This window comes from Arachis stenosperma, chromosome 4 (genome assembly GCF_014773155.1).
Source record: "Arachis stenosperma cultivar V10309 chromosome 4, arast.V10309.gnm1.PFL2, whole genome shotgun sequence".
In the NCBI taxonomy this organism is placed as follows: domain Eukaryota; kingdom Viridiplantae; phylum Streptophyta; class Magnoliopsida; order Fabales; family Fabaceae; genus Arachis; species Arachis stenosperma.
In genome coordinates, this window is record NC_080380.1 from 140,312,539 (window position 1) to 140,334,863 (window position 22,325).

General features: G+C 39.9%; 1 protein-coding gene across 1 annotated transcript; it reads left to right on the plus strand.

The window, feature by feature from the left end:
• The first annotated feature begins 2,217 nt into the window (after positions 1 to 2,217).
• Positions 2,218 to 2,667, plus strand: LOC130975698 (uncharacterized). The gene has a single exon (XM_057900447.1). It carries the CDS (start codon positions 2,218 to 2,220, stop codon positions 2,665 to 2,667), a length of 450 nt encoding a protein of 149 aa, XP_057756430.1.
• Positions 2,668 to 22,325: the final 19,658 nt, after the last annotated feature.

Below are 22,325 nucleotides of genomic sequence, written 5' to 3' on the forward strand. Positions count from 1 at the left end.
AACGGCCAGCCTCCTAGAAGCAGGCTTCATACGGGAAGTGGACTACTCGACATGGCTCTCGAATGTGGTATTGGTGAGAAAACACAACGGCAAGTGGAGAATGTGCGTGGACTACTCTGACCTTAACAAAGCATGCCCCAAAGATTGCTTCCTCCTCCCCAACATAGATGCACTCGTCGACGCCGCGGCGGGATACCGGTATCTAAGTTTCATGGACGCCTACTCCGGTTACAATCAGATACCGATGCACCGTCCCGACGAAGACAAGACGGCGTTCATAACGCCAGGAGGAACTTTTTGCTATAAGGTAATGCCATTCGGCTTGAAAAATGCGGGGGCAACATATCAAAGGCTGATGAACAGGATATTCCACGACCTCATAGGGAAAACAGTTGAAGTTTACGTGGACGACATCCTGGCAAAAACAACACGACCTGACGACCTCTTGAACGACCTGGCAAGCGTATTTGCGTCCCTCCGTCAACACGGTATGAGGCTGAACCCCCTCAAGTGTGCCTTCGCCATGGAAGCCGGCAAGTTCCTGGGATTTATGATAACTCAGAGAGGGGTAGAAGCTAACCCGGAGAAATGCCAGGCAATACTCCAGATGAAGAGCCCGGGTTGCATCAAGGACGTCCAGAGGTTGGCAGGACGGTTGACCTCACTATCCCGATTTCTCGGAGCTTCGGCGACAAAGGCCCTGCCATTCTTTAACCTCATGAAGAAAGGGATGGCGTTTGAGTGGACACCCGCATGTGAAGAAGCCTTTCAACACTTCAAGGAAATCCTGGCGGCACCTCCCGTTCTCGGGAAGCCAAAGGACGGGGAACCACTATACCTATACCTCGCTATAACAAGCGAAGCCCTGTCCGCAGTTCTGGTACGGGAGGACGGGAAAGCTCAACAGCCAGTCTATTTCATAAGCAAGGCCCTGCAAGGGGCAGAATTAAGATATAGCAAGTTGGAAAAGCTAGCCTTAGCACTCCTAACTTCCTCGAGAAGGTTAAAACAGTACTTCCAAAGTCACCAAGTTGTCGTCAGAACGGACCAAGGGATCCGGCAAGTTCTCCAAAAACCCGATCTGGCGGGAAGAATGATGACTTGGTCCATCGAACTCTCCCAATATGACATACGGTACGAGCCCCGGCAAGCCATCAAGGCGCAGGCCATGGCGGATTTTTTAGTTGAAGTAACGGGAGACCCAAGCGAAGACGTGGGTACACGGTGGAAGCTCCATGTGGACGGAGCCTCCAACCAGACCTTTGGAGGTGCCGGGATCATCCTGGAAAGCCCGATTGGGGTTGTATACGAACAGTCGGTCAGATTCGAGTTTCCCATCTCGAACAACCAGGCAGAATATGAAGCCCTTATAGGAGGCTTAACCCTAGCGGCAGAAGTCGGCGCGAGAAGACTGGAAATATGCAGTGATTCCCAAGTCGTCACCTCCCAAGTAAACGGCAGCTACCAAGCCAAAGACCCTTTGCTACAGAAGTACTTGGAAAAGGTTAGAAGCTTGAGCCAAAAGTTCGAAGAGGTCACGGTCCACCACGTCCCTAGAGAAAGGAACACACGGGCAGACCTCCTATCAAAGTTAGCTAGCACAAAGCCAGGAGAAGGGAACCGGTCTCTCATCCAAGGCATGATGAGAGAACCAGCAATCACACTGCACGTGACAAGCCTAGGTTCTTCATGGCTAGACCCCATCACCGACTTCCTAGAACACGGCAAACTCCCCAGTGATGAAAAGGACGCGGCAAAATTGAGAAGGGAGGCGGCCAAATACGCCGTCATCCAAGGACAGTTGTTCAGGAAAGGGCTTAACCAACCCCTACTGAAGTGCTTACACCCCGATCAGACGGACTACGTCCTAAGGGAAGTCCATGAGGGCTGCTGTGGGCACCACATCGGAGGCAAGGCCCTAGCGAGGAAACTAATCCGAGCCGGATACTATTGGCCGTCGATGATGGCAGACTCCAAAGAGTTCGTCAAAAATGCGTAAAGTGCCAACAGAACGCCAACTTTGCAAGGGCACCGGCCTCCGAGTTAAGCTTGCTGACGACTTCTCGACCATTCTCTCAATGGGGAGTCGACCTCTTAGGGCCTTTCCCAGTCGGCCCGGGGCAAGTCAAATACCTCATTGTCGCAATTGACTACTACACCAAATGGATAGAAGCCGAACCGCTAGCCAGCATATCCTCGTCTAATTGCAGGAAGTTCATGTGGAGGCAGGTGATAACTCGATTCGGGATACCGGAAGTCGTCATCTCGGACAACGGCACGCAATTTACTGACAGGAAGTTCACGGAATTCCTCAACGGCCTGGGCATAAAGCAAAGGTTCTCTTCGGTAGAACACCCTCAGACGAACGGACAAGTGAAGTCCGCCAACAAGGTTATCCTTTCAGGACTAAAAAAGAGGTTGGACAACAAAAAGGGTGCTTGGGCTGACGAGCTAGCATCGGTCCTCTGGTCTTACCGAACAACCGAGCAATCCTCCACCAAGGAAACTCCTTTCCGACTAACATACGGGGTGGATGCAGTAATACCCGTAGAGATCGGTGAACCGAGTCCGCGGTTGCTTTTGAAAGGAGTGGAGGAAACCGTAGAAAAGGACCTGATAGATGAAGCTCGGGAAATGACCCATTTGACAGAAGCGGCGCTAAAATAAAGAATGGCTCTGCGCTACAACACCAAAGTGCTCAAGAGGGAATTCGAGCCAAACGACCTCGTCTTGAGGCGAAATGATATCGGCCTGCCGACCCCCGGAGAGGGCAAGCTAGCGGCAAACTGGGAAGGCCCCTACAGAGTCAAAAAGGTGATGGGAAAAGGAGCCTTTAAGTTAGAAAAGCTTGATGGCAAGGAGGTCCCGAGGACATGGAACGCGGACAACCTTAGAAGATTCTACTCCTAGAGGACGGAACGACATGCCGGCTAATCTAGCTAAGTAGTTAATGTCATTTGAACTTTATAGTAGCTTTCAAGTCCTTTATGTGGTTACCGAATAAAATATACTTGTGCAAATTCTCCACCCTATTTTATCTCCGCTTTTCAGATAAACCATCTCGTCATGACTAACGACGACGTGCGACCCGGGACTGATCACCCCGGGAGATCATCAACTACCATTGTAACAAATAACTACACGAAAGGCCACGGGCCGCCGGTATAAACGACTACAAACCAAAAACGGTTAATAGGAACAATAACACGATCAGACGAATAAACGACAACTATAAACCAAAACGGTTAGAAACGATAACGCGATCAGACGAATAAGAAAAGGTTCATCGCGACAACACGAGCAAGCGACCAAAAAGGTCATTGTTCACAAGCCAAAATAAAAACGGCTAAGATCAAATTGTTCACAAGCCAAAACGGCTAAAATCAAGATTATTCACAAGCCAAAACAAAACGGCTAAACAAAAACTTTAAAACAAAGGATTCATTTCTTGGGGACATCGACAACTTGGCCATCCTTAATGACTTTACGAACGCCGATTGCCGATGTGTCGAACTCGGGAGCAATGACTTTGACCTGAGCCTTAAGAGCCTCTTCGGTCGCCAGAATCGCACCCTTCCCCTGTTTGACGACGTCTTTATACTTCGCCTTCCATGTTGCCAGTTCGGCCTCCGCGGCCCGCTTCTCTTTCTCGACTTCGGCCACACGCTTCTGCGCCGCACCGACCTGCTTCTCCAAAGCCATTTCGCGCTCGACCAAACGTTCAACCGTCGCGTCCGACTCTTTCTGTTTTTTCTCAGCGGTTGTGGCCTTCTGTTCGGCGGCAGTAGCTTTCTGCTCGGCAGCGGTGGCTTTCTTCTCGGTGGCGTCCAATTTTTCCGAAGACTGAGTCAATTGCTCCCGAAGGGTCTCAACTTCACTTTTTAACTCGTTATTAGCCTTCCCGGCAGAATCCAACCTCCTGCGGAAGGACTCCATCCCGGACAGTTCGAACTCGGCCTTCCGAGCTATGACTGCGCCGCGAAGGAGAGTGCGATACATCCACCTCGCCTGCCCGGCAAGGGATGATTCATGGAAATACTCCTCAGTACCGGGGATCAGCTGCGAGTCTATGAAATTTCCGGCGTCAAAATTCCTTTCCATGACAGTAAGAACACCCTCAGGGCTAGACGACGCCGTGGAGGCCTTCCTTTTTCTCTTCAGCTTGGGGACCTCTTCCACCTCTTCATCATCATCCGGATTAGGCACGGAACCCCCAGTTCCAATCACCTCACGGAAAGGGGAGGCATGGACTGCTTTGCCACCTTCAACCGCGGCACTCTGAGCCGAGGTGCCAATCTCGCCGGTTACGGCCCTCTGCTCGGGAGCATCCTTGTCCTCCGGAGGAGCATCAGGCCCCTCGGGGGCGGGTTGCTCGTCACCCCCCTCGTCATCACCATCGCCTAGAAAGGTTTGAAACAAGTCGGGAAGACCTGTCACCGACGCAGACATATCCACTGCAGGAAAGCAAAGAAGGTCGGTTAATCGCCACATAATATCAATAAAAGGGAAAAAGGTAAAGGGTAAAGTAAAAAGCTTCTCACAAATATAATTACGACCGGACTCCCGGTCACCCATGAGGAGGTGGGGATTTACTTGGTTCTTCCCAAAAACTGCCATCAACACCTCGGCAATCTGCCTATCCACCGCCGACATGCCTCTATAGGTTACCTTAATAAAAGTATTGGACCCTGCCCCGAAACTCCAATAAGTCGGGATGAGCCGTACCCCCTCCAAAGACAACCAAAAGGGATGACGACCTTTGACAGGGCGGACCTTAAAATATTTGTCCTTAAACCCATGGTAAGAATCTTCAAACAAACCGAAAATCTTCCGACCCTGGGCAGACCGGAAGGACATGAACCCTTTTTGTGTTTCCCCTCCTTGGAAGGGTTTGTGAGGGTGAAGAAGAAGAGGAAAACATCCACGGACACCGGCAGTTCGAGATATTCACAGACCATCTCGAAACAGTGGATCGAGGCCCAACTGTTCGGATGCAACTGCGACGGTGACACGGAAATTCGATTTAAAAGCGCCATTTGAAAGGCTGAAAACGGAATACGAACTCCGACTTGAGTGAACATGGCTTTGTAGAACCAAATCCAGTCGGCGACCTGGCGGGGTTGGAAGTTGATTTCGTACAATCGCTCGTGAGGAGCCGGGACGAAAACGTCATAATTTGCCTCCTCGTCAGTCCCTCCACACAAGTACCCGGCTTGTCGAAACTCGGTGAGCTCCTCCTCGCCCATTTGGTTAGGCGAATCCTTCACGTCGGAAACGACCCAAGCATAGGGATCGTACGCCGCGGGGTTAACGGATGCCCGGGAAACCGTGCGAGCCATACCTACATGGGGGGACCATCCAGTCAGTCTAAGAGATCGGTTGCTCAGGCCGAATACAGACACTACCCCCCACGACTCCCCGACTAAGGCCAATCAAGACTAAATGGCGAAAAGAACAAGAAAAAGCCTACCCTGGAATGGTACTTTTCCCCCCTAACACATCTACTCGCAACTAAAAGGCTACACAGTAACATCAAAAAGCCAAACAACAAACATGCAAAAATAATGCATAAAAGAGAGTGGGATTCGAAAGTTACCTGAATTAATGGAAGAACGACGGAGTAGTTGTTAAAGAAAGGTGCGAAGGGAAAAGCACACAGCAGCACTGCAAGGAAGTGTTGAGATTTGGGAGCAAGAAGAGGGCAGAGAAGAGGAAGGCACAAAAGAAAGAGAAAAGCGCTCAAACTGCCCCGTTTAAAAACTACCCCAGGAAGCGCGAAACGACTGGGGGCAAAATGGTCTTTTCAGCAAGGATTTTTCACCCCATTATGAGCATTTAATGCTCGGCACGGGGAACGATGCGACGAAACGGTTGCTGGCGCAACCAAAGGACACGCACGCAGAAGGCACGTCCTTATCACGAACGGCCGACCAGACGGCCCCAGGTAAGAGACAAGACAACACGCCATTGATAGCTTCCACGGCTACCAATGGCGCGTGGGGGCACTGTTACGGCCCGGCCCAAAGACCCGACGGGTCGACCCTGGCCCGAGCTCCACCCGACCCGACTCCTCGCCCTTCAAACAACCCGGACACGTGTCCCGTACGACCCACACGCGGCTACAGGACAATGTCCTTGGGAATATGGGCATGTTCTCACAAGGGGCCCACTACTGACATGTATATAAGGAGAAGATTGGCTCTTCCCCCGAGGTACGTCACATTTCCACATAACTTTTCCCGCCTGCACACTAGCTGACTTGAGCGTCGGAGTGTCTTTGCAGGTGACACCCCCCCTCATCATCTCTCCAAGACAAGTGCTCGGCTACTCGACAACCCGCAAACAGTGCGACCAAAGCTAAGGCGTCCTCACTCCCACACCTGTTTACCCGATCTGTCCGGAACCCGACAAACGAACAAGTTCGACTCGTTAATAACTTGATAAGTTAAGTTTGTAAACTAGTGAGCCAAGCTTGAGCTTGGAATTGAGCTCATAAATTAAATGAGTCGAGTTTGAGCTTGGATAAGCTCAGCTCATTAGCTCGTGAGTTGACTCGATATATATATATATATATATATATATATATATATATATATATATATAATTATTAATACACATATTCTATATGCATTTAATCTATATTTTTAATATTATATATTTACATATGAAATAATACTATATAATTATATATATTAATGATCTTAATTATTTAAAGTTTTATATTTATTTTTTATATATAATTTTGATGTAGGATATAAATAAAAAATTTATAATTTATTGATAGATAACAATATATAAAATTAATCTTTTTAAATATTTTTTAAAAGGTGTTTGCTATGGTGCCTAAAAAGTATTGCCTAATTACTAAAATAGGTAAAATAATTAATTTTAAATTTAAAAGTATAAAAGTTAAAAAACTTTAAATATTTTAAAGTTATTATAAAAAGTAATTTAGGCAAAAATTAGCCACTAAACAAAAAGCACTATAGAATTGGCCTTTTTAAAATATATAAGTTATAATTTATTGGTATAGAATTATAGATTATGTATTTATGTTTCTATTATTTGAGCCAACTCATAAGTTTTCGGTGAGTCGAATTTGAGCTTAAAAAATAGGCTCGATTGTTAATGAGTCGAGCCGTGAGCCAAGTTTAATTTTTTTGAGCCGAACTTAAACTTGGTCTAGCTCGACTCAACTCCGCTCGCTTCCAGCCCTGATAATGATGATGATGATGATATGTTTAGTTAACGCAACAAAACGGCTTCACTTAAATATTATGTATTCACACGTCTACCTTTTTATCGCACAGGGGTCATGGATAGAAGCGACATTGTGTGCGTGTATATACTTGTCAACAATAAAATTTGTTGTAAATTCACCGTGAACTCCTGATTTTCACGTACACTCAAAGTAGTTTATCTAGATTTTGACCGTTCACATTAATTTATGTTATATCTCTATGGTCAAAATGAGAGGAACATCACATTCCATTACGTACATTGTCATACTAGAACAGCTTTCAAAACTATATTGCATTATAGTCTATATTAATTGCAAGAACAATTGGCCAATAGTTGATTTTAGAAAATTTTATTATACTATTTTTTTAAGCATATAATTCTAAATGTATAAGCTTTCTTGTAATAGTATATTGGCAAGTTTGATTCAGTTACATGTCTTAAAGATTTAAGAAGAAGTGAAAGCTCAACATAAAATTTTTTTTGTTTTTAGAAATATACATATATAAAAAAAAAGAAAAAAAATAAAGAAGATTGACACTTCAAATTAAAAAAAATAAGAAAACTAACAAAAGAATAGGAAAAAGTGAAGAATTTAAATAAAATATATATTTTTATGTTCACTTGCTTTCATATCGTTGTCAATAAAAAATTATCATTTAGTTATGCTAAAAAATTTTTTTGATAATACTCTAACATAATTTAAATTCTATTAAGATAGTTAGCTCATAAAAATTATATTCTTTGAGAGTTTGTGTGTGCAAATTGATTGAAGTTGGTATCATGCATAATTATATTTGTGAAACATTAATCATAATTCATAAATGATTGTAAATTCTCCCATTTATATTTTTTCTGTTATTGGATAAAAATTATAAATAATTTGTTCATTAATTTTTTTTCGCCCGTTTGTTATTAGGAATAAAAAAATGTAAGTTAAAAAATATTTATCGGATTAAACATCAACATAATAAAAAAGATTGAAAAAAAAAGTTTTTTGTATACTAAATAAATTAATTCTTTCAATAAATATATATATTAATATTTTTGTATACAAACTATATATAAATATAATAAAATAAATTAAATATAAGATTTGTGTATAACGCGAACCATATACTAGGAGTCTAATAATATAACTAAATATAACTTACTTGGTATTTGTATATTGTATAATTACAATATAAATTATTTTTATTAAAATTTTAAATTTTTTTTAATTATATAACAGTAACAAAGTGTAACAATATTTATTTTATACAAACATAATAATTTTTATATTTAAGTAAAATCTACTAACATGGACTAAAAAATTAACAAAATTATTTTGATTCATAGAAACAGAAAATGGAATAATTATATACATTGTATAATAAATTTTTTAATTTTTTATACATAAAAACTTTTTTAAATTAAAAGTAACAACTATTATTATTAAATAATAAGTACTAATAACTTTTTATAATAGAATAATATTTCTGTCTGGTGGTGTTGTTGTGTGAAGAGGCACTCCTTGAATGGGTCTATCATCAGACATAACTTCTGTAGCTGCAACCATGCTTATTAATTGAGACAGTGTGTGTGGCTCTATTGCAAAGTGTTCGAAAGACAGAGGAATTTATATGCAGAGCCAGATTAGAGAGGCTTAAATATTTGCGAAACTACGTGAAATTATAGGATCAAAACCGCCCATATATATATGCGTTTATGTGTGTGTTTTTTCAGAAAGGATAAATTTTGAGTAACTTACTTTGCATCAAAACTAACCTCACATTTTTGTTATTATTGATGATCATTTAATTTGGTTGTTATGACTTCGAGTGGGGCTACGTTTTATTTCATACATACATGATATAAGTACAAAATTCAATCGATGTCAAAGTTCAGAGACGTACAATTGGATAACTAATCACCTAAATTAAAGTTGTCTTCACATGAGAATAATAAATGAGAATTATTAAATAATTTAATATATTCAATTAGATTTTTTTTTTCAAATATATTCAACTAGATTATCACTATTATCTTTCATAAAAATAATTTTATGTAAACAGCACCTCTTTTTTTTTAATGATGGATTATTTATTGATTTTTGTTATTTTTTAGTGAGACCAATATATACATACACATATGTGAATATTTACATGCAGTTGTTTTTATATGAAGTTGATAGATAAGAGTCGTTGGATAACAATTCAATTAAATATATTAAATCATCTCGATTGTCAATAACAATTTCACATTAAAAATAAACTGCGTGCATATGATATATAAGGGGAAACAAATCCAATTTATAACTTGTAGGAAAATCTCATTTCCTTAGTTAATTGTGGTCGGGGCTTGTTTCAGTTGCTCCATGTCTTGTAAGGGAAATGTACCCCATATCATTCAAGTGTTTCACGTGAATTACGTGTTTAGTAATGATATAACAAATAATATATAATAATAATAATAAGGTTTGATAACATTCCCCTCAAATAAAGAAGAGGTACAAACATTGGTCTTAAGATAATTCTATACCAATGCCAAGAAAGTATTAATTTAAAAAAATAAATGTAAGTTTATAATGCATATAAAACTTTTAAGTCCTCAATCATATCATACCCTTAAGAGAGTTATTGGTTTGCACCAACTCATACAAATTAAAAGCCTTAATTAGTCTTCCAAGATTTGGGAGCACTTTGCGAGACCAAAAAAATAAGATAGGGACCCTGACAAATATGTTAATTGAAATGCCTCCATTATGCTACTTAATGCTATATGTAATACTGTATCATTGCGTTTATGGTCCCCAAACATATGTTCATAGAAAAACTTATTAAAAGATACTGGCCCGGCCCTATCGTAGCACTATTCCTAAAGTTTGTAATTTAGTAATGAATCTTAATACACACTTGCTCAAGAGAGGTGACACTTTATTTCGCTTTCTTATTCTCGGTGTTTATCATCTTCTAATTGTTTAAAATGCTTTTAATTCATCGATTATTTGCCAACGTGTTCAAAATCCAAAATATAAGCCTACAAAATAAAGCAACTTTGAAGTCGGCAGGCATATATTAATTAAATACAGTCATAAATAATTATATTTTTAATATTTTTTTAAATTTGATTAATTTTTATTTTTTTATAATTTTTTTATTTATTTTATACTATTTTTTTTCATTTTTAAAATTTACCGAAAATCAAACTTTAATTTATTTAAATAATATATTTATTTAATTTAACTGATATATTAATTTATGTTTAGCTATTATATTCTGATAAAACCGAGTTCTTGATCGAGATTTTGGGAGAAGAATTGGGGAAGAGAGAGAGAGAGAGATAATAATTTCTGTATATTGATTCAGAAAGAAAAATTGAGTAGAATAAGTTACAGATTGCCTACTATTTATATTACTAACTTATCCCTAATTCCTAATTTAATTTAAAGTAATTAACTAATTAAGATAATGTTACCCTGACTCAGCAACACTAATTTCTAACAGAATTTGTTATACAAATTTTGTTATACAATCAATTTCAACTTGCCATTATAACCGAATGCATTTTCATCTCCATCATCCTCCCTTAAGTTGGAAGTACTTGAAACCTGTCCAGAGCTGAAAACATTATCATCTTCATCATCCTCCCTTAAACTTATGGCTACATTTAAAATCTGTTCAGATCCTCCCTCAAGTGGGGTATGCAAATCCAACATGCCCAACTTGAAAGTGAGCGCTTGAAAAGGACCGGGTGCCAAAGCTTTGGTGAGAAGATCAGCTGTTTGATTAGCTGAGTTAATGGGCAGCAACTTCAATATGCCAGCTTGCGCCTTTTCTCTTACAATGTGACAATCCACTTCAATATGTTTGGTGCGCTCATGAAACACTGGATTGGCAGCAATGTACATGGCTGATTGATTATCACAATAGAGATTAATAGGTTGCGGATGAGGAAGTTGGTAATCATGCAACAAATACAATAACCATTGACCCTCTTTTGTTGCCTGAGCCATGGTTCGATACTCTGCTTCCGAAGAAGAACAAGCCACAGTCGTTTGCTTCTTACTCTTCCAAGAGATGAGAGAAGATCCCAAGAAAAAACAATAACCTGTCACTGATTTTCTAGAATCAGCATAGGTTGCCCAATCCGAATCAACAAAACCAGAGAGGCGAAGAGCATTTTGGCATGAGAAGAACAACCCTTTCGCAGGAGCTTGCTTGATGTAACAAAGGATATGTAGAGCAGCCTTGTAGTATTCATCAGTAGCACAATCAAGAAATTGGCTAAGCTTTCCCACAGCAAATGCAATATCTGGCCGTGTATTAGTCAAATATAGTAACCTTCCAAGTAACCTCCGAAAACATGTTAGGTCCTCAAGTTTCGTGCCATTCTCTTTAGAAATTTTACCATTATAAAGCATAGGAACACTGGCTGGTTTCGCCTCTAACATCCCATACTCCTCAAGTAAGTCAAGTGTGTACTTACGTTGATATAAGGCAATGCCCCGGGAACTACGTGCCACTTCCATACCAAAAAAAAATTTTAGTTTTCCCAAATCTTTGATGCTAAACTCAGCATCCAATGCTCAAAACCCGTGCTAAGCTTTGAAGTTCCGCTGGAGAAAGCTCTGAATCTGGAGTTTGATTCACCTCAGGGTCTGAATTGGGGTTGTTTGCCATTGTGACTAAACCACAGCTCCAATTGTATCAACGACACCCTTTATTCAATCTCGATCTTCCACGCTCACCGCACCATGATAAAACCGAGTTCTTGATCGAGATTTTGGGAGAAGAATTGGGGAAGAGAGAGAGAGAAAGAGAGATAATAATTTCTGTATATTGATTCAGAAAGAAAAATTGAGTAGAATAAGTTACAGATTGCCTACTATTTATATTACTAACTTATCCCTAATTCCTAATTTAATTTAAAGCAATTAACTAATTAAGATAATGATACCCTGACTCAGCAACACTAATTTCGAACAGAATTTGTTATACAAATTTTGTTATACAATCAATTTCAACTTGCCATTATAACCGAATGCATTTTCATCTCCATCATATTCATATAATAACTTCACTTAAAATTAATTATAAAAATATTAAAACACACTATACCTACCTAAGTTAATATGAAACTTATAACAAATAAAATTAAAATACCTAACACATTAACTAAACTAATAAAGTCTAAACACCTAAACTAATTATTTACTGAAAATAAAAGAGAAAAAAATTAATCTCAAAATCCAAAACTCCAGCTATGTATCAAGCCACGTTTAGTCTATTAATATCGTCTCCATCGTGAACATATTATCGGGACCACATGTATTTTAGGAACTCAAACTTAAGTTATTATAAAGTTACAAAATTCTTAAAAACCATTCAAATGAACAAATATCTTAGTTGTTGTGACCTTATATATGCCTCAAAACATATCTTGGATGCTAAGACCATTATTAGGCATTTACACATATCTCGAATGCTCAGTATCTGTTTTCTCACTTAACACATATTCTAAGTACATCCTAAATACGTCCGTGGTTATTTTGTCACAGAATAGGATTTGAGTATCTGAAATAAGTATATTTTTCAGTTCTTCTTTAATATTCAAGATGTGATATATTGTGTATTTAGATAATTATTTTATATTTTACGTATTTTTGTAATTTTTATATTTATTTAATTTAAATAAAAAAAATCCTATATATGTTTGATGAAGAAAAATAGATAATTACTTTTTGCATTGTGATGAGTATTACTATTAATATTTAGTACTCACTATGGCCATTTACACTTATCTTGTGTCATTTATTAGCATCGATCGACACAAGCAGGAGGATCCTTTGTATTAAGCAGCCAATCAATCAATCAAATCCCTTTACACTTTCTTTTTCCAACTGATGTAAAGGGCTAAACTGGTTTACAAATATTCGATGTTATTACTTTAAAATATTCAATTTATTTAAATAAGAAAAACGATAAAAATTTATTATTTTTTATTATTATTTTAATTATTAATTTAATTATTTTAATTTAATAATATATTTTAACTTAAATTTTTAAATATTAATAATTAATTAATAATAAAAAATAATAAATTTTGATAATAATAATATAGCATTTTAAGTTATTAACACTATAATTTACTGTTGATGCAAACCAAACTCAGAATTGAATATATATTAGAATAAGAACCTACCAATCACTATGATAGGGTATGATGCAACTGACTTTATAATGACTTAAAAAAAAGGAAATGAAAGTACGGTAGTGAAAAAGAGTTCTGCAGCTCTTCAATGAAACAGTACAGAAAGAAATTATTAAAAGGTAGTCATTGTAAAAGTAAGCAAAAGATAATAAAACAGTATAATCATCAAGGAGAATCGCAGGATAGCTTCCAAGATTCAGCAATGTCCTGGGAAAGGGAGAAAGGAAATTCAGAATGATTTCAGAGAAAGTCCAGAGAGGTTCAGAGAGAATCAGAGAAAGTAAGAGAGATGACAAATTACCACAAGTTCGTTACCCAACAAACTCTTCCAGCCTCCTATTAAAAGTTCTTTCTCTCTTACTTTTTCTCACTTCCTGAATTGACGCATCTGTCCATCTACATAACTAACTCCTTCTCTTCATTGAGTGCCAGCTGCTCCTCATTATTGGGGACTAATTCATCATTAATTCCCCTAATTGTCGTAGCTTTATTTTTCTCCCTTACATTACCCTCCCCATTAACATCAACCTTGCCCTCAATGTTGAATTGAGGATGCATCCTGAGGAATTCACTAGCCAATTTCCAAGTGAATTCAGCCGCTGTACCTTGTCCCCATTGCACTTTCAACTGCTGTTTCTCAGTGCCATTCTGCAGAATTGTTCTGTGATCCACTACAGCTTCAGCCTGTAAAATTGGTCCTTGCTTTGTAGTTTGTAGGAAAAGTGGCAAATACTGTTGTTGTTGGTCACCGCAAAACTTTTTTAACATAGAGATGTGAAAGGTGTTGTGAATTCTAGCGTGGACAAGCAACTCAAGCTTATAAGCTACTGAACTTAGCTTATGACAGATTTTAAATGGCCCAAAATATTTCATACTCAGCTTCTGGTGTTTTCTCAAAGCTGCGGAATGCTGGCGATATGGTTGCAACTTAACTAACACCAATTCCCTTTCTGCCAACTCCAAATTCCTTCGATTTCTATCTATATATGTCTTCATAAATTGCTGTGATATAGTCATATTAGTCTTTAGTTGTTCCAGCAGTTTATCGCGCGCTATCAGCAACTCTTGTAAGGAAGGTTTATCCAGTGGAGAAAGCTCGTAGCGAATAAGAGAGGGGGGTCCCTACCAAATAGAGCTTTATAAGGAGACATCTTTATGCTGCTGTGAAAAGAAGTATTGTACCAATACTGTGCCCACGGAAGCATCTCAAACCATTTCCGTGGATTGTCAAAACAATAGCACCTCAAGTACATCTCTAGAGTCTTATTAAGCACCTCACTTTGACCATCGATCTCAGGATGATATGCAAAACTCATCGCTAAGGTTGTGCCTTGCAACTTGAACAATTGTTGCCAAAACTTGCTAATAAAGACCTTATCCCGATCGGAGACGATTGATTTAGGGAACCCATGCAACTTAACCACATTAGTGACAAAAACCTCTGCTACAATACGACTGTTAAAGTCATGTTTCAAGGGCAGGAAGTGGGCAAACTTGGTGAGTCTATCTATGACTACCATGATAACAGAGAATCCATGTGATGGAGGTAGGGCAGTAATAAAATCCATACAAATATCATCCCACACTTGAGCAGGGACTGGTAAGGGCTTCAGCAACCCTGCAGGCAATTTAGTTTCATTTTTTGCTTGCTGACAAATGGAACAGCACATAACATAGTTCTTGATATCCTTCTGCATATTAGGCCAATAAAAATTAGAGCAAATACGCTCCACTGTCTTTGCAATGCCCGAATAATCACCAATGGATCTATCATGGTACTCCTTTAAAATAATGTTTTTCAGGTTACTCTTAGAGGGTACAACCACTCTATTTCGCCATAAAAGAATCCCATTTCGACAACTGTAGTTGCTGTCATGCATGCTGCTATTAAGGCACCTTTGCTTAATGGAATTCCAATGTTCATCTTGCTATATATCATTTTGTAAGAGTTGCAGCCACTCTAATTTTGGGGATGACCAAGTAGCAAAGAAACTTCGAGAAAGCGCATCAGCAGCAACATTCTCTTTGCCCGGTGTGTACTGAATTTCGAAATCATAACCAAGTAATTTGTACAACCATTTCTGCTGTTCAGGTGTGTGTAAATTCTAGGTCAATAATGCCTTAAGCCTTTGCTGATCTGTTTTGATAATGAATCGCTTACCCAACAGGTAGTGCCAGAACTTCGCTACGGCCTCTGTGATCGCATAAAATTCTCTAGTATACGCTGATTGACGCTGCATCGTAGGACCCAATTTCTTGGAGAAATATGCAATTGGATGCTTCCCTTGGGACAAAACTGCTCCAATCCCCACGCCTGAAGCATCACATTCAATTACAAATGGTAACAAAAAATTTGGTAGTGCAAGGATAGGTTTAGAAGTAACAGCAGCTTTGAGTTCCTGCAATGCTCTTTCAGCCTTATCACTCCACTAAAAACTGTCCTTCTTTAATAAATCAGTGAGGGGGGCTGCCATAGAAGCGTAACCTTTGATGAATCGTCGATAATACCCCGTAAGGCCCAAGAATCCGCGTAATTGCTTCAGATTCTATGGCTGCTACCAATCCAAGATCGCCTGCACCTTGTCCTTCTCCATGTGGACACCATTATCCGAGATCGTGTGGCCTAAGTAATCAATCTCTGTCACACCAAATAAATATTTTGACAACTTGGCAAATAAAGTTTCCTTTTGCAGCACTTGCTATACTGTCTCCAGGTGCTGGAGATGAGAATTCCAGGAAGGACTATAAACAAGAATATCATCGAAAAACACTAAAACAAACTTCCGCAAGTAAAGGCGGAAAACGTCATTCATTAGGCCTTGAAATGTAGCTGGCGCATTCGTCAATCCAAATGGCATTACTAGCCATTCATAGTGCCCTTGGTAGGTCCTAAATGTCGTCTTGTGTTTATCCGCAGGCTGCACCAAGATTTGATGATAACCGGACCTTAAGTCCAATTTAGAAAACACAGTAGCACCAAATAGTTCATCCAAGAGTTCATCAACAGTTGGTATCGGAAAGCAGTCCTTAATAGAGATGTTATTTAAAGCCCTATAATCCATACAAAATCGCCAAGTTCCATCTTTCTTTTTAACTAATAATACTGGAGAAGAAAAAGGACTCTTTCTAGGTCGAATGATGCCGTCATTCAACATTTGCCACACCATCTCTTCAATTTGGGCCTTTTGACTGTGTGGGTAGCGATATGGACGAACTTTAACTGGAGTGGCTTCTGTAACTAGAGAAATGCAATGATCGTGGTCCCTCTGCGGTGGTAGGTCAGTAGGTTGATCAAACAAGTTCGAATAAGACTACAGTAATGCAGCCAAATCTGGCATGATATCCTGGGGTAGCTGCACAGAATCACCACCTGCAGGTGTTGTCTTATGAACTTGAATGGTAAATGCTTCAGCAATTGCATTGGTGTGGACCATTCACTTAATATGATGGAATTGAGCCGGAGCTGGCATGTGAGATTTGTCCCCAAAAACTGTCACAAACTTTTCATCATGAAGAAACCTGTTAAATGAAGAATCATAGTCGACGATATGGGCCTTTAATGTTTTTAACCAAGTCGTGCCAATAACCAAATCACCCCCGGCAACATGTAGTACATAAACTTCAGGAATATCCACCTTAATCCCCTGCATTGTTACCTCCAAAGTAGGAATACACCCCTCCACTGTCATCATATCAAAATTACCCACCATAACTCTAAACCCAGGTGCTGGCTGCACTGGTAAGTTCAAAAATTGGGCGATTCTGGGTTGTATGAAACTGTCGGAACTTCTACCATCAATCAAAGCTTTGATTTCCACCCCATTAATGAATGCTTTGATGCGAATGGTAGCAGGGCCAGAAGTGCCATTCATTGCATTGTAAGACAGATGGTGATCAACCACCTGCTGATCCAATTGTGGCAACAACTCTGGAATTGTAGCAATAGCAGTCGGGGGTTCCTCTATAGCCTGTTCCTCATCCCCCTCTAGCTGAAGCAACATCAAATGCTTATGTGGGCATTTATGGCCAGGAAAAAAATTTTCCTCACACCAATAGCACAGACCTTTATCGCATCTATTTTGAATCTCGGCTAAGGTGAGTCGCTTGACTTGGTTACGATTGGGGTTTGGTGGAGTTCTCAGAGGCGGTGTAGGTAATAGAGGTGGTAAAGGTTGTCCGGGTGGGGTTCTGTTGGAAGTGTTTGAGTTTTATGGTTGGAGTGGCGGACGATAGATTGATGGACCATGTGATGGTTTAGTGTTGGTGGCAAATTTATCCTCGTAGAAGTGAGTTAAACTGATAGCTCTCATTAAAGAAGGAGGGCACTGTGCTTTAATTTCTCGTTGCACATCAGGTTTCAACCCACTGATGAAGCAGTCCCGTAGGGCATCTGGGGGCTCGACGTTGGTGCGATTTGCCAGAGCCACAAATTCAGATTAGTATTCAGTAACCGAGCCACTCTGTTGCAGCTTAAACAAAATCTCGCGAGGAGATTCGAACATAGAAGGCCTAAACTCAATTTCAATTGCTCGTTTCAGCTGATTCCAAGAGCGAAATGGCGCGGTACGTTGCGACACTTAAAACCAAGGTATCGCCATCCCCGACATGTGAATCACGACAATCCCGATTTGTTCCTCTTCTGGCACATGGTAAAACTCAAAGTACTGATCAACAGAGAATATCCATCCCAATGCGTATGTGCCATCGAACTTGGGAAGATCAAAGTTCACCCTACGATGCGGTTGCGCATTCCGAGTATGTTCATAACTCGAGCTCGACCCATAAGGCAGATGCTGATCGTAGAGGATTCCTGGTTAATGAGTTGTGCGATGGAGGCCTGGATATCATCGAACTTGGAGTCAGACAACTCAGTAGCGCGGCCTCGCTCCGCACGGTTTTCGTCTATCACATCCTCTAACATCTGAAATAATTTTTTTATGTCAGCCTCCATGCCCTTCATACGTGTATTATCCGCGACTGCCATGGTCAATGAAAACACCAAATGGTAAGGTATGATGCAACTAACTTTATAATGACAAAAAAAAGGAAATAAAAGTACAGTAGTGGAAAAGAGTTCTGTAGCTCTTCAATGAAATAGTACAGAAATGAATTATTAAAAGGTAGTCATTGTAAAAGTAAGCAAAAGATAATAAAGCAGTATAATCATCGAGGAGAATCGCAGGATAGCTTCCAAGATTTAGCAATGTCCTGGGAAAGGGAGAAAGGAAATTCAGAATGATTTTAGAGAAAGTCCAGAGAGGTTCAGAGAGAATCAGAGAAAGTAAGAGAGATGAAAAATTACCACAAGTTCGTTACCCAACAAACTCCTCCAGCCTCTTATTAAAAGTTCTTTATCTCTTGCTTTTTCTCACTTCCTGAATTGGTGGATTTTGCGCCATCTGTCCAATCTGCATAACTAACACCTTTTTTTCATTGAGTGCCAATTGCTCCTCATTATTGGGGACTAATTCATCATTAATTCCCCTAATTGTCGTAGCTTTATTTTTCTCCCTTACATTACCCTCCCCATTAACATCAACCTTGCCCTCAAGGTTGAATTGAGGATGCATCCTGAGGAATTCACTAGCCAATTCCCAAGTGAATTCAGCCGCTGTACCTTGTCCCCATTGCACTTTCAACTGCTGTTTCTTAGTGCCATTCTGCAGAATTGTTCTGTGATCCACTACAGCTTCAGCCTGTAAAATTGGTCCTTGCTTTGTAGTTTGTAGGAAAAGTGGCAAATACTGTTGTTGTTGGTCACCGCAAAACTTTTTTAACACAGAGATGTGAAAGGTGTTGTGAATTCTAGCGTGGGCAGGCAACTCAAGCTTATAAGCTACTGAACTTAGCTTATGACAGATTTTAAATGGCCCAAAATATTTCATACTCAGCTTCTGGTGTTTTCTCAAAGCTGCGGAATGCTGGCGATACGATTGCAACTTAACTAACACCAATTCACCTTCTACCAACTCCAAATCCCTTCGATTTCTATCTGCATATGTCTTCATAAATGGCTGTGATCTAGTCATATTAGTCTTTAGTTGTTCCAACAGTTTGTCGTGCACTATCAGCAACTCTTGTAAGGAAGGTTCATTCAGTGGGGAAAGCTCGTAGCGAATAAGAGAGGGGGGTCCCTACCAAATAGAGCTTTATAAGGAGACATCTTTATGCTGCTGTGTAAAGAAGTATTGTACCAATACTGCGCCCACGGAAGCATCTCAAACCATTTCCGTGGATTGTTAAAACAATAGCACCTCAAGTACATCTCTAGAGTCTTGTTAAGTACCTCACTTTGACCATCAGTCTCAGGATGATATGGAGAACTCATCACTAAGGTTTTGCCTTACAGCTTGAACAATTGTTGCTAAAACTTGCTAATAAAGACCTTTTCCCGATCGGAGACGATGGATTTAAGGAACCCATGCAACTTAACCACATTAGTGAACCTCTGCTACAGTACGACTGTTAAAGTCATGTTTCAAGGGCAGGAAGTGGGAAAACTTGGTGAGTCTATCTATGACTACCATGATAACAGAAAATCCATGTGATGGAGGTCGGGTAGTAATAAAATCCATACAAATATCATCCCACATTTGAGTAGGGACTAGTAAGGGCTTCAGCAACCCTGCAGGCAATTCAGTTTCATTTTTTGCTTGCTAACAAATGGAACAGCACATAACATAGTTCTTGATATCCTTCTGCATATTGGGCCAATAAAAATTAGAGCAAATACGCTCCACTATCTTTGAAATGCCCGAATGACCGCCAATAGAGCTATCATGGCACTCCTTTAAAATAATATTTTTCAGGTTACTCTTAGAGGGTACAACCACTCTATTTCGCCATAAAAGAATTCCATTTCGACAACTGTAGTTGCTGTCATGCATGATGCTATTAAGACACCTTTGCTTAATGGAATTTCAATGTTCATCTTGCTCAATATCATTTTGTAAGAGTTGCAGCCACTCTAATTTTGGGGACGACTAAGTAGCAAAGAAACTTCGAGAAAGCGCATCAGCAGCAACATTCTCTTTGTTCGGTGTGTACTGAATTTTGAAATCATAACCAAGTAATTTGTGCAACCATTTCTGCTGTTCTAGTGTGTGTAAATTCTGGGTCAATAATGCCTTAAGGCTTTGCTGATCTGTTTTGATAATGAATTGCTTACCCAACAAGTAGTGCCGGAACTTGGCTACGGCCTCTGTGATCGCATAAAATTCTCTAGTATACACTGACTGACACTGCATCGTAAGACCCAATTTCTTGGAGAAATATGCAATTGGATGCTTCCCTTGGGACAGAACTGCTCCAATCCCCACGCCTGAAGCATCACATTCAATTACAAATGGTAACAAAAAATTCGGTAGTGCTAGGACAGGTTTAAAAGTAACAGTAGCTTTGAGTTCCTGCAATGCTCTTTCAACCTTATCACTCCACTTAAAACTGTCCTTCTTTAATAAATCAGTGAGGGGGGCTGCCATAGAAGCGTAACCTTTGATGAATCATCGATAATTCCCTGTAAGGCCCAAGAATCCGCGTAATTTCTTCAGATTATGTGGTTGTTGCCAATCCAAGATCGCCTGCACCTTGTCCTTCTCCATATGGACACCATTACCCGAGATCGTGTAGCCTAAGTAATCAATCTCTGTCACACCAAATAAACATTTTGACAACTTGGCAAATAAAGTTTTCCTTTGCAGCACTTGCAATACTGTCTCCAGGTGCTGGAGATGAGAATTCCAGGAAGGACAATAAACAAGAATATTATCGAAAAACACTAAAACAAACTTCCGCAAGTAAGGGCGGAAAACGTCATTCATTAGGCCTTGAAATATAGCTGGCGCATTCGTCAATCCAAATGGCATTACTAGCCATTCATAGTGCCCTTGGTGGGTCCTAAATGCCGTCTTGTGTCTATCCGCAGGCTGCACCAAGATTTGATGATAACCGGACCTTAAGTCCAATTTAGAAAACACAGTAGCACCAAGCAGTTCATCCAAGAGTTCATCAACAGTTTGTATTGGAAAGAAGTTCTTAATAGTGATGTTATTTAAAGCCCTATGATCCGTACAAAATCGCAAAGTTTCATCTTTCTTTTTAACTAATAATACTGGAGAAGAAAAATGACTCTTACTAGGTCGAATGATGTAGTCATTCAACATTTGCCGCACCATTTCTTCAATTTGGGCCTTTTGACTGTGTGGGTAGCGATATGGACGAACTTTAACTGGAGTGGCTCCTGCAACTAGAGGAATGCAATGATCGTGGTCCCTCTGCGGTGGTAGGCCAGTAGGTTGAGCAAACACCTTCGAATAAGACTGCAGTAATGCAGCCAAATCTGGCCTGATATCCTGGGGTAGCTGCACAGAATCACCACCTGCAGCTGTTGTCTTATGAACTTGAATGGTAAATGCTTCAACAATTACATTGGTGTGGACCATTCGCTTAATATGATGGAATTGAGCTGGAGCTGGCATGCGAGATTTGTCCCAAAAAATTATCACAAACTTTCCATCATGAAGAAACCTGATAAATGAAGAATCATAGTCGTCGATATGGGCCTTTAGTGTTTTTAACCAACTCGTGCCAATAACCAAATCACCCCCAGCAACATGTAGTACATAAACTTCAGGAATATACACCTTAATCTCCTGCATTGTTACCTCCAAAGTAGGAATACACCCCTCCACTGTCATCGTATCAAAATTACCCACCATAACTCTAAACCCAAATGCTGGTTGCACTGGTAAGTTCAAAAATTAGGCGATTCTGGGTTGTATGAAACTGTCAGAACTTCCACCATCAATCAAAGCTTGGATTTCCACCCCATTAATGAATGCTTTGATGCGAATGGTAGCGGGGCCAGAAGTGCCATTCATTGCATTGTAAGACAG

Coding starts and splice junctions, on each gene's coding strand:
- LOC130975698 (XM_057900447.1), top strand. CDS start 2,218: ATGTGGAGGCAGGTGATAACTCGATTCGGGATACCGGAAGTCGTCATC.